Genomic DNA, 15029 nt, shown 5'->3' with positions numbered 1-15029 from the left:
TATAACAGAACACCTGAAACTGGATAATTTATAAAGAAACAGAATCTCTTTCTTACAGTTTTGGAGGCTGAGAAGTGCAAGGTTGAAGGGGCACATCTGGTGAGGACCTTCTTCTTGGTGGAGACTCTGCAGAGTCTCTAAGTGGCACAGAACATCAGATGGCAAGGGCTGGTGGCAAGACTGTGCTAATGTGTTTACTGTGTTATGTTAATATGTCTATTCCCATGATAACCCATTAATTCATTATCCCATTAATCCATGAATGGGTTAATCCATTCATGAGGGCATAGCACTCATGATCTAGTCATCTCTTCAAGGCCCCACCTTTCAAATACCATAGTTGGATTACCTTCTTAACACTGTTATAATGGGAATTAAGTTTCAACATGAACTTTGGAGGGGACAGATACTCAAACCATAGCAAATGCTCTAGATATTCAACAAGTATTCTCCATTCTGGTTAGTCAGAATTCATACACCTCCCAGTCTTGTGTGAACTCTGAAATTTGTTCAGCTTATGGGTCCTTGGTTATTTTTTTTATCTGACCTGGTTGAGTCATACCCTAACATACAGTCCTTATTATTTAGCAACAGATTCAGTTGAAACACTATGCAAATTTCTGAAGCTCCTTCTCTACCTATCTCCCTCCTCTTTGATAATCTACCTCACAAATTCCAGCTACATCTGCCTCCCCAAATTCCAGTATGTCTCCTTGGACCAGCAAGACCTTCATGCTTTACCTTGTTTGTTTTCTTTCTCTCAGGATTCCATTTTGCATTGCCTGTCATCCAGTGTCTGAAAAGAGTTGTTTCTTTCCCAGTTCTTAGTTACTCCATCATGACTGTGCGGAAGTCCTGAACCACTGTAAAATATTACAATATAGTACTAGCCAGCCACCAAAAACAAAAACAAAATATTGCAATATACCCTGAGTTAGTTACCCAGCTGAACTTTTTGAATTTCACACATTTTTCAGAGAACTTTCCCTTGCATTAACTATTCATATATATATAGTATCCTCCTACTTTATTTTTTTTCCTCTTTTTTACAGATACTACAGGGGAAAGTCTTGAATGAATATTGGAAACAGTATATATAGTGAGCATTTTAATTTCCTTTTTAAGATAATTCACTAAAAGGTACATCTTCCCTTTTCCCATTTTTTTATTGTATTCTTGGGCTCAGGTCCCAGTCTTCACATTGGTCATTTACAAAGGTTTCACCTTCAAATTTCTCAAAACAGCAAGGAAAGGTGCAACATGAAGCTCTTGGGTCTCTGACGTTTTGTCTTTTTAACTGTCTGCTTGGTCACTATGCCTCTTTTAGATTACGTTCATCAGGATGTGAACCAAACTTTGTCCTGTGTAAGAGAAGTTGTAAGCAGACAGCATCTGAAGAAAACTAACAGTCTCCTCTGGGTACTAGTTAGCCTTGGAGCCCATGAATCTAATTATTTCTTCTCCTTGTCTTCCCAGATGCAAATTTTTTGATTGTTATATGTAAACAGGTGCTAAAAATACCTCAGGAAGGGCTGGCCGGTGGCTCACTCGGGAGAGTGCGGTGCTGATAACACCAAGGCCGCGGGTTTGGATCCTACATAGGGATGGCCGGTTTGCTCACTGGCTGAGTGTGGTACTCACAACACCAAGCCAAGGATTGAGATCCCCTTACTGGTCATCTTTAAAAAAAAAAAAAGCTCAGGAAGACTTTGAACCTGGCTGCTCAAAGATTGCCATGTGTGTCTGTTTAGATTGTGTTAAACAGTTATCTAATGAATACACTGCACAGTTGCACTGAATTTGTGCTGTCGAAATTTGTTGCTAAATTGAACACACCTCAGGAGGGTATTTCAGAATGGATCAAACCTGATTTCTGAGAAACTGAAACTATAGTTTGTGTATTTGGGGAGTGAAGAGACATTCTTTCCCATCCTTTCCATCTTTTACTCATCCTTTGTACAGGACTTACATTTTTGGTGTTAGATCTGAGCCTGAACAATCTGCTGCTTCGTGTGATTGGCCCTGATGGAGGCTAAACTGTTAGTGCCAGGGTCACAGACCTGTCCAAGCTAGCAGTCCTTTCCTGCAGCTGCTGTCTCAAGGGCCCTGCTATGCTAGTGGAGATTTTTGTACTCAGAATTAACTACCACAGTAATTTAAAGTGGAGGAAATGGTAGACAGAAGAGAAGAGGCCTTGGATTCCTTAATTTTCCCTGTCATAAAAGGTATGGCACTATCTCAACCTACCTGCCCATTTACTCGCCAGTTATGCAGCTGTGGGTGTACCTATCCATGGTGGTTTGTTTTGATTCCCCAATTTGCTTTTTAGCTCCATAAAGGCAGGAGTTGGCTCTGACGGCCTGAGAAGCCTATCAGAGTGCTGAGAACAGTGCTGAGTGTACCATCAGGGTCTAACTCTAATCTTAACCATGTGACCTTAATGAGAGATTCCTTTCCTTTTTGGTTGGGCCTGTGTTACTAAATCAGTCCACAAGCATGTTGAGTGTTTACTGTTTCTTATGACTCTGTTAGACATTGTGAAAAATCCATAATGTAACACTGGTCTCTTCCTTCAGAGTACTAAACATATAACTATGACAAATTTTAGTGAGGAAATCAGTAGTAGTAGCATGTTTGTTTTTCCAAGAGAGGTCTTGGCACTCTGCCTGCCTACACATGCTAATGCACAAACCCTAAAGCAGTATGTTCTTTCCTCCACAGGAAATCCCTTGTTGGAAAGCGTGTAGAATGCAGATTTTCCAGAATGGTTGGGGGGATGGGAGGAGTTTGCTTGTTTATGGCAGGCGTTGGAAGGGAAGCTATGGAAATAGGTCAATTTTCCCAATTTCAGGCCCTAAAAAAAGTTATTCAGAGGGTCATATTAGGGTAAAAGAAAATAATAATAACAGGTACAGTTACTCTTGTGTCCTATAGCTACTAGTGTGTCAAGCACTGCACTTGGAATTGGCATTTAATATCCATTGCCTTATTTAGTCCTCAGAAGCAGCTCTATATAATGAAATTGTTATTATTCCCATTGTAAAGATGAGGAAACTGAGGCTCAACTGGCTCCTGGTAAAGATACTCATAGGATTATGAGTCTAGACAAGCTGACTCTAGAGCCATACTCTAACTGTGCTACCTTGAAAATTACTAGCTATTGGTTGAAAAATTTTCAGCACTCAGGTGCAACTAGACCCAACTGTGATCCACCAAGGTCTTTACCTACAGAACATCTTTGCAGTGCTTCTTGTTTAGAACGTGAATTTGGAAGAATACATATGGATTGTGGGGGAAGAAAAATTGGCTTTTTGCATCTCTCTCATTAGATTTCCTCTTCCAATCTGTCCAAGCCCTGACTGCCACTTAACTTAATTGTGAGAATACCCCTGAGAGACTGTCCTTAGACTGGTGAAGTTGCAAGGTTTAGGGACAGACCTTTATTGCTTCTGGGAGAAAAGGGGGTTGTTCCTCATTGGTAGACACATAATCAGTTCTGGGGAAGGTCTGGTTTTACGAAAGTAGAGGAAGGGTGGGTGGCTAGACTAGGTTCATTCAAAGAAGGTGAAAGATCTGATCTTCTGTTTCTCTTTCAGTCTTTTGCCAGAGTTTATAGAGCATTTCAGCTCTTTAACAAATCTATGCTAGCCGGTTAGCTCAGTTGGTTAGAGCATGGTACTGATAACACCAGCGTCCAGGGTTTGATTCCCGTACAGGCCCAGCCACCAAATAACAAACAAACAAAAACAAATCCAGAGAAGGGAGTTAGTCAATGCCCTGGGTAGGTAATTCTCACTGGGGAGGGATGGGGCACATCTTGCTGGTACAAGGATCAAGGGATCAAACCCTGGACCTTGGTGTTATCAGTACCATGCTCTAACCAACTGAGCTAACCTACCTGCCCTCATTCTCATTTTTATAGGAAAGAGTATTTTCCTTTTAGGAAGTTTTCTGGATATTAGAAGGAAAAAGGCTTCAGCCTTTCTGGCTGAGAAGTGGTATATTTGGCTTGTCATGTTGTCCCTCTGCAGATGACGAAAGGGAAACCTCAGTCTGTATGAGACCTCACTCTGCATTTACCGTAAAAACTGCCTGCAGCTAGTTGGACCTTCCTCTCCTCTCTAGCAAGCCATTTGCCACTGACCATTATTGAAGGCCTACTGTGTGCTCCACAGTATTTCTTTTAGGGATAAGACATTATGCTAGGAGTAGGAGGTCAGAGCAGTGAACAGTTTAGAGGGATGGCATGGGGAGCAACCCTGATTATTCAGACCTCCTTGGTTCTAGGGTCAGCAGGATAGGTGTGTCCCAAATCCTGATCCATTGTGAGGAATGAACTCTATTACCCAGCTTGCCATGGGTCAAACTCTTTCATTGTTTCTCCATCATCAGCTTGTAGAATAAGCAGTCCCCTGCTTAGCCCCCTCTAACTGATGAGAGAGAGAGAAGCAAGGGCCTTATGCCTGGTGATGCTCTTGTTTATGGTTTCAGAGCTTGATACCTCAGGCTGTTCTTTCCTGCTTTGCTGAAGAAATGGGGCTAAAAAATCGTATTCTCTGCTGAGTAAATATCTGAAATAGAACAAATGGTCAGAGTCTAGTGGGAGAGATGGATGGAGATTATCATGACAATCCTCTAAAAAGCCTTTTTATCTTTTTTTCCTCCTAATTCTCTTTTAACTCTTGTATCTGTTTCAAACCATCCAAAGTTATTTTTTCTATGGTCAGGGGTTTGACAGGGTTAAAGCAGAACTGCATGTAAGTGGAACAGAATGATTTCAGTCTCCTTGGGAGAATGGAATATTAACCTTGAAGTATGAGCATTCATTGTAGAAGTGACTTATTGAATCCTTTTAACACCCAACCCCAAGCCTTAATACCACAGGATGACGGAGGCCTAAAAAGCCCAATTGAAGATTAAAGATCTTTGAATATCAGACTTCCAAATGAGTATTGAGTAATCAAAATGGCAGCCCAAATCAGATTTTCTTAATGCGTTTGAAGTGCTTTGTAAAGTTTGTTGGTGTATGCCATCAAGAGGCTTGAGCAGGGTCTTCAGCTGCTACTGGTGGAAATTGACAAGCTTTGGAGCCCTGAGGATCCTAGTAGTCATTAAAACTCGAACATCAAACCAGGCATTCACCAGCTCTCCAAAGATCATGCTTCCCACTTCTTAGGAGGAGTGAGTCTGAATTCCTTCAGTCTTTGGTATCTAAAAACCAAGTTTAGCCTGTAAACCCAAGAACATGCCCCGGGTTAGACTAGCGTGCCAGTACAGTAGAAGAACTGGATTTGGAGACAGAGAATTCTTGTTTCTAATCCCAGTTTTGTGACTTTTGGCAATTTACAGTCTTTCTGGACACCTGTTTCTTCATCTATGAGGGTTGTGAACTAGGTAGGTGATTTCAGAGGTTCCTTCTAGAACTACTGTTTCTACAGTTTTTGTCCCTATGGTAACATTTTGGCAAAAAAAAAAAAGGTATGGTTGTAGATGCAGGCCTTCCTGACCACCATTTAACCAACTGATTCATCTTATTTGAATACATCAAATACTTTCTATTTTCGTTTTTCCTTTGCTTCCACCTAAGTAGCATTCATTCATTTGGCACCTTATATTTGCTACATCTTATCATTTATATTTTTATATTTATTGTATATACTATCTCTAATCTTTGTAATGTTATAAGAAAATATTGTGACTAGGCCGGCCCGTGGCTCACTCGGTAGAGTGCGGTGCTGATAACACCAAGGCCACGGGTTCGGATCCTATATAGGGATGGCCGGTTTACTCACTGGCTGAGCGTGGTGCTGACAACACCAAGCCAAAGGTTGAGATCCCCTTACCAGTCATCTTTTTTTAAAAAAAAAAAGAAAAAGAAAGAAAATACTGTGACTATTCACAGTTAAGAAAGCAAACTCAGACAGGTCAAGGTCCTGTGACTAGTAGTTGAAGATGCCAAGATTTGAACCTAGGTTTCTGATTCTGAAGCTTCTTTCCATTACTTCCCACTGCCATCTTCATAGTTTCCAGGTTTATTTCCTATTCTATAAGAAGTCTCAGTAAGCTTCTCCATTGGTATTTTGTGGTCCCATCTTCACTTGGCAGCCTGGCCCAAGGAAGGCCATACCTATTGTCCTTGTTGAGAGTGGGCTGCTGGCAGCCTTACATGCTTTCTCCAAATAAGTCATACTGTAGATATCAGTTCAGATTGAGAAGAAGGGGTCTGGCTGGTTAGCTCAGTGGGTTAGAATGCAGTGTTATAACACCAAGGTCAAGGTCAAGGGTTTGGATCCCTGTACCAGCCAGCCGCCAAAAGAAAAAAGAAATAGAGAAAGAAGGTATGAACGCAAGTTTGCTGTCAGGTTACAACCTGTTATTTAGTTGTCCGCTCACTGTGATTTTGCTGGTAATTCAGTCTAACAGAGACTTGAGACTGAGCAGTTTTGGGGGCACAGGTCAAAGCCCTCTGGCATCAAGATTGAATAGCTGTTGCCAGGAACTTTTCCGCTTTGGCAATTTTCAGTTGCTGCTATCTTCAGGCTAGAAGTTATTTCCCATTTCAAAGGCCCTGCTAAAAAAAAAAAAGCGGGGGTGGGGGAGGGGTGGGCAGCATAGACTACTCAATAGTCTGTGGGGAATGTGTATTGCATATGTTAGGGGAAAGTGTGTATGTGTCTAAAGCCTTTGTTAGCAATTTTGAATGAACCTCATGCACTGGGGACCTCATCTACTTCCCATCATTGAAGACATCAGGATCCTGATGTGGCCAAGAGCCTCAAAACCTGTATCATGCAAAGCCAGGCCTTTATGGACCTCTCTGCTCAGTTTTCTTTTAGTATAACCTGTATCCCCTTGTACTACCAAAGTTAAGGTTGGCAGTGGGTGCTGGACATTCTCTGACTTCTGGCTAAAGCATTGCCAGTTACACTCAGGACAGTGAGGTCATTATGAGAGGCTTGCTTTCACGTTGAATAGAGAAATGTTTCCTCTTCCCCAGAATCTGCTGTAGGCTGAATGAAGATGCATGAATGAAGTCCTAGTTCTTGGCTTATGGTTGGAACTATCTGGGGACAGCCAGAACTTCTGAATATTCCTTGTCACCATAAAGAGGGTTTTATTATAAAATTAGTAACTATTTGTTGACTATTCATTATGTGTCAGACATTAGACAATCATCTCATTTCGTCCTCATATCAGCCTTATGAGGTAGATAGTGATCCCCATTTTACAGATATGAAAACTGAGGCTCAAAGAGATTAAGTAACTTGCATAAATTTACATAGCTAATTAGTGGTCGATCTGGATCTAAAATTTGGGTCTCTGACCTCAAAGTCTATGTTCTTAATGACTGTTGTCTTCTCAGGTACTTCTCCTCCAGAGACCTCAGAGGCAGATGTTTAGGTCTCCACCCCCTACCCACTCCCCCCACCTAGTTTGTTTTTCCCTCACTTGAGTTGAGGCAAGATGTTTTAAAGGCAGAGAAGAGGGCCTAGGATCTTTGAAGCCATTTGTATATCCCCAGCCTTCCACTTGAATCCAGAAGATGTTCCTTGGTGGTCAAGAATTATTTATGCATATAGGATCTTTGGGGCAGTTTGAAATAGGTAGGTACTTCCTATGAAAGTAGTTACTCTTTGAGTCCCAGAAGCTGTCCAGGTAGCTGTAGTAGCCATTAGGATGACAGTGTTTCCATCAATTGTATGTTATTTTCAGGAACTCAAAACTTTTATTCCCATGTCATTTTAGGAAGATGAGTTTAAGTTTCACTTTATAGAGAGAAAGACTGAGGCTGAAAGAGGTTAGGTGAATTGTCTGAAGCCCTGTAGCAAGAGTGGGACTCCCAGTTTAGTTATCTTTATATCAGGCCCTTGCCAGGAACTGGGTTCTTGTCTATTGAGGGTCATAGGTGGGGTTGTAAGTATTCCTTAGAGAGCATCTGACTTGTAGGTGATTTACTGACTTTGATCTCAGGTGGTAGGCATAGTTCTAGGAAGCCCACAAGTGCAGCAGCTGAGGAAAGAAGGTGGGCTTGTGCTTGGGGAATGGACTGTTACCAGATGGATTGGAAAGAGGGCCTTTAGAGTTTTCAGGAAGCCAGATACTGAGGCTACAAATTATGGTAATGCCTAAGGCCTTTAGGCACAGGGGCTCTGGGAGATTGCCCTCTGCCTAAGTGCTGCCCTTGCCATGTCTCAGGCCAATGTTGAGGTTCAATGGGACATTTTCCTAAGGTCTGAAGCTGCAGAAAGCAAAGTCCCAGACTAGGCAAGTACCCTCTAGTGCGCTGAAGTCCTGAATGGGCTGGGACCTAGACCTGAGTTTAGAATGTTTTCTTCCCTTGGGAGTAAATGAGAAATGGCAGGGCAGGAGATAGCAGAGGCTAGATGAACTGAAGGACAAGTTTCCCTTGCATAAAAGAAGAAGAAAGGAAGTAGGACCACAAGAAAGGGCCATAGAAGGAGGTGGTGGCAATGGGCAATGTCTGGACAAGAGGAGAGCTGAGATCATTCAATATCTAAGTCCAGCCAGGCCTCTGGTTTCCTTCCAAGGAGCTAGTAGCTCAGGGACCATCTCTGCTTTCACCTCCCTGAAACAAACTGAATTAGGCCATACTGGCAAAAGCCAACTTTACTGAGAAAGGAAAAATCCTGTTTTAAGCAAGACCTTAGACCTTCCACTCTGCTCTGGCAAGAGGAGAAAGCCCAGGTAATCAAAGCAGCCTTACCTGAGGCCTGAGGCTCTCAGGATGTAGTCAGAAAGTAGAGCCATCTCTTCACATGCTGTACCTATTTCTCAGAAATTGGCTTCAGCATGGTGTTTGTCTTTTACCACCTGACACCCCTCAGAGAAGGAAGGCTGAGCCCAGGTTGCTGGGTCATAGGCATTGCTGAGGCAGCCCAGATTTTAGGGCTTAGGAAAGCATGTATTATTCTATTTTTCCTGGTTCCTGTGGGCTGGTTCCATCTTGGAGGAATTTTGCCTTTTTCTGGGCTTGAGCCATTCACTTCCGAGCCAAGACCTTGGCTGTAGGTATTCCAGCCACGAGTACAGCCCACGTGCATAAGAGGACCAGATTATTTTGTGGGTGACTGCCGTTGCTGGGTACCAGTCCTCCTGCCTACAGAACTGACAAATGAAATTAGAAGCAAAGGAACCAGCCTATACTAGATGTGTGGGACACAGCCAGGCAAAATGATCTTATGGAACAGGGAAGAAAGTGGGGCCAGACCTCTGCCCTAGCTGTCCCTTCCCTCCAAACCCAAACTTGGAGGCTCTCCCATAGGAATACAAGCCTTCCCTGTGCTCTCTAGCCCTTTTCTCTCCTCAGGAATTCTTGGCAGGCAGAAGTATTTGCTGCCAAGTGAAATCTGCCCTGGCACAAATTTGAACTGGTGAGGGGAACAGTCGAGAGGCACCTTTGCACACCTATCTTCAACTCCTCTAACCTGTCCTGACTTTGGTTTATTCCCTCGCCCCTTCCACTACCTGAGTGTCCCTCATCACTCACTCATTCCCAGCCCCCCACCCCCAAGCTCCCTACCGAGCAGGGAGCTCTCCATGACATCATAGGCTTTCCTCCAGGTCAGATCACCTCCACTCAGATCACCAGAGTGAATGGTCATTCCCTCTCCTGGTCTCTCCTTTCTGCCCAGCTTACTTCTTCTGATTTGATTATAGTGCCTCTCCTCTTGATGGTCCTTGCCTTTGATTATTGTTCTTATAAGCCTAAGTCAAATTAGGCCTGGCTATAGTAGTCCCTTCCTTCTGTAACCACAGATACCCGAGGTTTCTGGAGTCAGTGGAAGACTGAATCCTCCCCCCATAGAAAGTCAGAGAGGCATTGTGGGGGAGACTCCTCTTCAGAACAAAAGGTCTACCTTAGTCTTGAAAGTGTTCCCTACACCCCAAGGCTGGGATGGCCAAAAGTTCTATCCAGGCACTGGATAGGAAGGCTGAGTGAAAACAAGTGGCAGATGGTGCTGAGGAACATCCCAGGACTGAAAAAATGTGGTTTCCAGGAAGGGAGAAGGAAGCAGACATTGGCATAGTCTCATTCAGCAACTGTGACAACCTGGCCAGCTATGGTATCAGGGACAGGGATACTAGTGAGCTCAGACACTCACTGTTCTATCACCTCTTCTCATGCTCTTTTACCATACCTGAGTAAACAGCCTTGGTGGCCAGGCTGGACTGGTGAAGAAAGGCAAGGAATGGAATAGATAAGAAAGTGTTCTCAGAAATCTGAGAAATTGTTCCCTGTAAGCAGGCTTTTTTCTGGATTATAATAGTGAGCAAGGTTTCTTGGGGTGTCGCCCCAGACTGAATTCAACCCAATAGGACAGCAGTGTAGGGCTAATGACCTGGAATTTGCATACCTAAGCGCTGCCTGGCCTTTGAAAAACCCCCCCCCCCCAGGTGCTGGAGGTGGTGCGAGCCAACTATGACACGCTCACGCTGAAGTTGCAGGATGGCCTGGACCAGTATGAGCGCTACTCGGAGCAGCACAAGGAAGCCGCCTTCTTCAAAGAGTTGGTGAGTGCCCTGGCCCTGTCTCTGCCTGAGTTTCCTGGGGGCCTATTCTCAGCCATTGGGTTCTACTATGCAGGCAGGCATCTAGGAAACAACCGCGATTTGCCAAAGTCTGATAAAACAAGACTCAAGGGGTCTACTGGGATTGCGTGTGTTACGGCTCTTCCAAAGTAGTCCAGGACCAGGCAGTGAGAGAAGCCGTTCTCAAGGCAGCATCGCCCACCTCTCCTCTGCAGCCATGGAGATAACCCTTGCATAGCTCCAGCAGGGCATCAGGGTTGATATGTGTTCCCAGTGGCAGCTCTGGTTCGTAACTCCTGATCCTGTTCTCAGAGCAACTAATAAGAGTAATTGATTCTTCTCCTTTTGGGCTCACTTCTTTCCAGATTCTTAACTGGCTCCTGGTCTAAGTACCCTCCCAATCTAGTTCTCCAGTCTTCACTGTCTACTTCCGCTCCCACTTTCCAGTCACTCAGCTTCCTACAGTCCCCACCTTTGGCCACCAGGAGCCAGTGAGCATTTGCTCTGCCTTCTACTCCACTTCCCAGCCAGCATCTCCACAGAACTGGCTTCTCCCTATTGATTGCCCCTTTCCTGCCCTGTGCTCAGAGCTGCTCTAAGGAAAAGTTCAGCCTTCCTGTACTTCTGCCACCCTGCCTGCCTTGTTTACACAAACATCGTGGCTGGGGACTGAGACCAGAACACACAGGCCTCTGTATCTACTATTCACTATTCATGTCCTCAGACGTCCTTCTGCTGGATCAGAACTTGAGCCTGGCTTTTACCTCCACCATGCCAAGTCTGTAGTGAAGGCACTGGGTTTTACATCGTCTGTCTTGTGCTAAACACAACCCAATTCTCTAACATGATGTTCCTCAGGATTTTGGACTTCTTCAGAGTGAGGAACTCATGCTCTGGGTGAGTTAGTTGGGAACGGGGGAGCCATAAGGAGACAGCAGAGTAGAGTATTTTTATGGGGTAGTGGTGAGCCTTTAAGCTGATTTGGGGGAGTTATGGGGAGCCAACAGTTCACAAAGAGAGTAAGTTTACTGGGAGATGAAGAGGGTTGCAGAGGAGAGAGGAGCTACATCTCCAGCTCTTTGGTGCTAGCCCTTGCCTTACTCAGTTCTACCCATTCGTTCCTCTGGCACAGGAGCAAGGGAGGTCTAGTCTGGTCTGCAGCTAATGAGCTTGGGTTGCCTGCTGTTTGCCATGCTGCCCTCTCCTCTGCTTCCTGTCTTCAGGAAGTTTCTTCATTAAGTTTCCTATAACAAAGTGGAAATAGAAGGAAAGCTCCCTGGACTTTGGAGCACAGGACAGACACATGTTCTTTTTCTCCTCCCTCCCCTTTTTGTCTCTCCTACAACCTACATACCTATTTCCCATGGACCAATCTCCTTGCAGAGTCTGCTAGATTCTTCTTGGAGCCCTCTCAGAGTAGGGAGTTTGGCCCTCTGACCCCTTCTTCATAGGTCTTTCCCCTGCTGGCACAGGTACCACCTTCTGCAAGGTTCTCTGTCAGTGGGTAAAAAGTGTGAAATGAGCCGTACACAGCAAGGATATACCCCAGACTTTCCTCTCAAGTGGGCAGACATCTTTGATATGGAAGGAGTGCTGGATTAGGAGTTAAGAAACCTAGGTCCTGCTGCCAAGTATGACTTGATCCTGTTCTTGGATCGTGCCCCTGCCATCTATGCCAGACAGGGGTTGCATCTCTAAATGCTCCTTCCAACCTGAAAAAGTAGATAAATCCAAAGGAAAAGTGAGGAGATTAGAGACACACATAAAGAGAGGTGGCCCTAGAGCATGAGTCCTCTGGCCTCAGTTTCTCCTCCTTCATCAGACAACTGACCAGACCAGTCCCTCTCTGGCACAGCTGAGGAAGGACAGAGGCAGGACCTCAGCCCTCATTCCTTGTCTGTGCCTGCTTCTAGCTTCCGAGGGGCTCAGAAGCTCTTCTTGCACCCACTAGAGTTTCTGCCTCTCAGCCCTTCTTTTCTTCCTGCTGTCATGGAACTATTTGCACATTTGTCCACAGGGATAATAGCTGTTAAAGGTTCACTTCCTAAGAGAGAAACTTCTAGCACTGCATCTTGGCCCTGTGCCTCAGACACTGCCCTCTACTGTTTGTAACTTTCTCTTGTTTTCTCTCTGCTCTCTGCTTGTGTCCTCCCCCTTCCCTCACCTTTCCCAGGTTCGATCCATTAGCACCAACGTTCGGAGAAACCTGGCCTTCCACACACTCAGCCAGGAAGTCCTGCTGAAGGAGTTCTCCACTATCTCCTGAAGCCACACGTACCTGAGCAGCCACTGACTGCCCTTACTCATGAGGCTCCTGGGCTGGAGGGGGAGCGAGGGGAGAAGGGCTGCCCCCAAGGTTGGAGAGAAACACAAATAACTGAGTTCTCTTGGTGAAGGCCACACTTCAGTGGAGCTTGGACAACAGGGGCTAAGAGGGGCAAGCCAGTGATAATCTTATTTGGGGAAGAATGGGTGGGCACAGGGAGAGGCCTCCAAGAATGTGGGGACTTCCAGGGTGGGCTCCTGGACACCTGCTCACATTTCCAATTGAGATTACAGGTTGTAGCACTGACTAATTTTCAGGAGCTGGTGGGGCAGGCCTCAGGAAGCTGCCAACACCCTGAAAGTCGATGGCTTTTCTTGGCTTCTGAAAACAGATCAACTCTCAGACATAGTTGGATCCACATTCTGCTTCCTTTGAGCCTGGGGCTGAGCTGGGGTTGAAATCTGTGTCCCCTGCCACCACTGGCACTCTGTCTAGACATTAGGGCCCTTAGCTTAGGCTTAGGGTAGAGTAGGAATGGAGTACCTTTTTTCTAAATCCAGAGTTGACTCCTCTGGGAAACTAGAGATTAGAGCCTGCCCAGTGCTCTGCTGTCTAGCCACCACTTTTTGGATTGTAGTTTTGGCAGCAGGAGTACCTGACAGCTTTCCCCCCTGCCTTCTACCCATTGACTCATCAGCACAATAAGGTCACAGCTTCAGCTTTTCATTTTTAATCTGGTTTAAACTGTCTTTAGGGTGTGTGTGAAATAAACATTGACAGGTTTTCTGGAGCCCTCAAGGTACCTACTTTGCTGGTTCCCTTTCCAGCAGCTTCCCCACCTCCCTAGCCACCCCCTTCTCTGGGAGCCTCTCCTGCCTCTGCTGAGCTCCCCTCCACGTGTTCCACCCCCTCACCCTGCTGTTGTTTACATCCAGCCTGCCTGAGAATTTCCTCTGGGGAGGAATCTGTTCCTGCTGTGGTGTGGTACCGGGAGGGAGAGAACCTGCTGGGGGCAGGGTGCCCTCCATCTGAAAGAGACCAAGCGAGCATTATGCACAAGGCCTCCATTCTGTCTACCCATATCCTGGCTGGGACTGCAGGCAAATCTCCTGACCTTTGGGAAGCTGGCCTGTGGTTCCTACTTTGGATAGCTTCCGTGGGACCACTGTAGGCTTTCCCTACCCCATAGCTGCCTCTGAAATACTTGCTGCTCCCAGATTCTCCCTTTCTAAAGCACTTTCTAAAGCCCTCAGGATGGCAGGGAGCAAGCAGCAGAAGAAGAATCTGGGAGTAAGTGTAGGAATCCAGCAGTGAAAGCAGGTCCGGGACCTCCCTAGCTGCTATCCATTTAGCTTCACATCTCTTTGGGATACTTGCCCTCCCTGAAATGAGTTCAACACTGACCAGACATGCACTAGTTCCAGAGAATCCACCAACAGGCTGCCATGTATGCATGTAGGTTCTTAAGAGATCATGGGTTGGGCCATCTCTGATCACTAGATATGGACAGCTCAGCCTGGGGCAGTTAGTGTTTTCCACAGTGATAAACCCCAGAGTAGCTGGATGTGGAGCTGGTGGCAAGTTGAAGTTATTAAAAATCAATTTGTGTGAGACAGTCTTTTTAGTGTCTTTTTTTCCCTTAATCTCTGTTGTCCAGACTCATTTCTCAAAGAAGGAGTTAAGGTAATCTCCCAGGTGCTGGTCCCTTCTGGCTAGAGAACCGAACCCTTGCCTGTCCTTATAGACTCTCCTAGTAAAGGCCAGTTGGGTTCAGAGAATTGTGGCCTCCTTTGCCCTCTGGATGGAAGGAGGAAAAAGGGAACTCCCTTATCTCCAAACTTAGTGGTGTTTAAGAGGCCAGCCAGCCCATTAGGCTACTTCTGGATTCCTGCCAGCTGTTCCTGTAAAGTGAACAAGGGCAGGTGTCGGGCATGGGGCACTAAGCAAAGGACTCCTTGCCTTCCGTTGTAAAGGCCCATCTCTTGGCCATTTCTTCACATATACCTGTTCCAAGAACTCCAAACAAGAGTGCCCATCCTCTTCTAGAAATCAGCCTTAAAAGGAGCTCATGCTCTGTCCCTGGCCAATCTCTATGCCAGGTCTGTGGAGACTCCTCCAGACCCAGGGGAGAGCCAGGAGCAGGACATTGCTCCCAAAGACAATCCTCACTTTAGCTGCTTGTCCGCTTCTTAAGCTGGAACTACTGTGACAG

General features: G+C 45.5%; 1 protein-coding gene across 3 annotated transcripts in view; it reads left to right on the top strand.

Annotated features, from left to right (window-relative positions):
* ARMH3 (armadillo like helical domain containing 3) overlaps positions 1 to 14435 on the top strand; it is a 175630-nt gene extending 161195 nt beyond the window's left edge. For all 3 annotated transcript variants that reach the window (XM_063102456.1, XM_063102454.1, XM_063102455.1), the window contains 2 exons: positions 10417 to 10533; positions 12725 to 14435. In XM_063102456.1, coding sequence (XP_062958526.1) covers positions 10417 to 10533; positions 12725 to 12817 — 210 coding nt within the window. In that variant the 3' untranslated portion in view covers positions 12818 to 14435. The remainder of the gene's footprint in view (positions 1 to 10416; positions 10534 to 12724) is intronic.
* Positions 14436 to 15029: the final 594 nt, after the last annotated feature.

The sequence above is a fragment of the Cynocephalus volans genome, chromosome 7, assembly GCF_027409185.1.
Source record: "Cynocephalus volans isolate mCynVol1 chromosome 7, mCynVol1.pri, whole genome shotgun sequence".
Classification (NCBI taxonomy): domain Eukaryota; kingdom Metazoa; phylum Chordata; class Mammalia; order Dermoptera; family Cynocephalidae; genus Cynocephalus; species Cynocephalus volans.
Note: the sequence above shows the minus strand (reverse complement) of the source record. Positions and strands in the feature narration are given on the sequence as shown.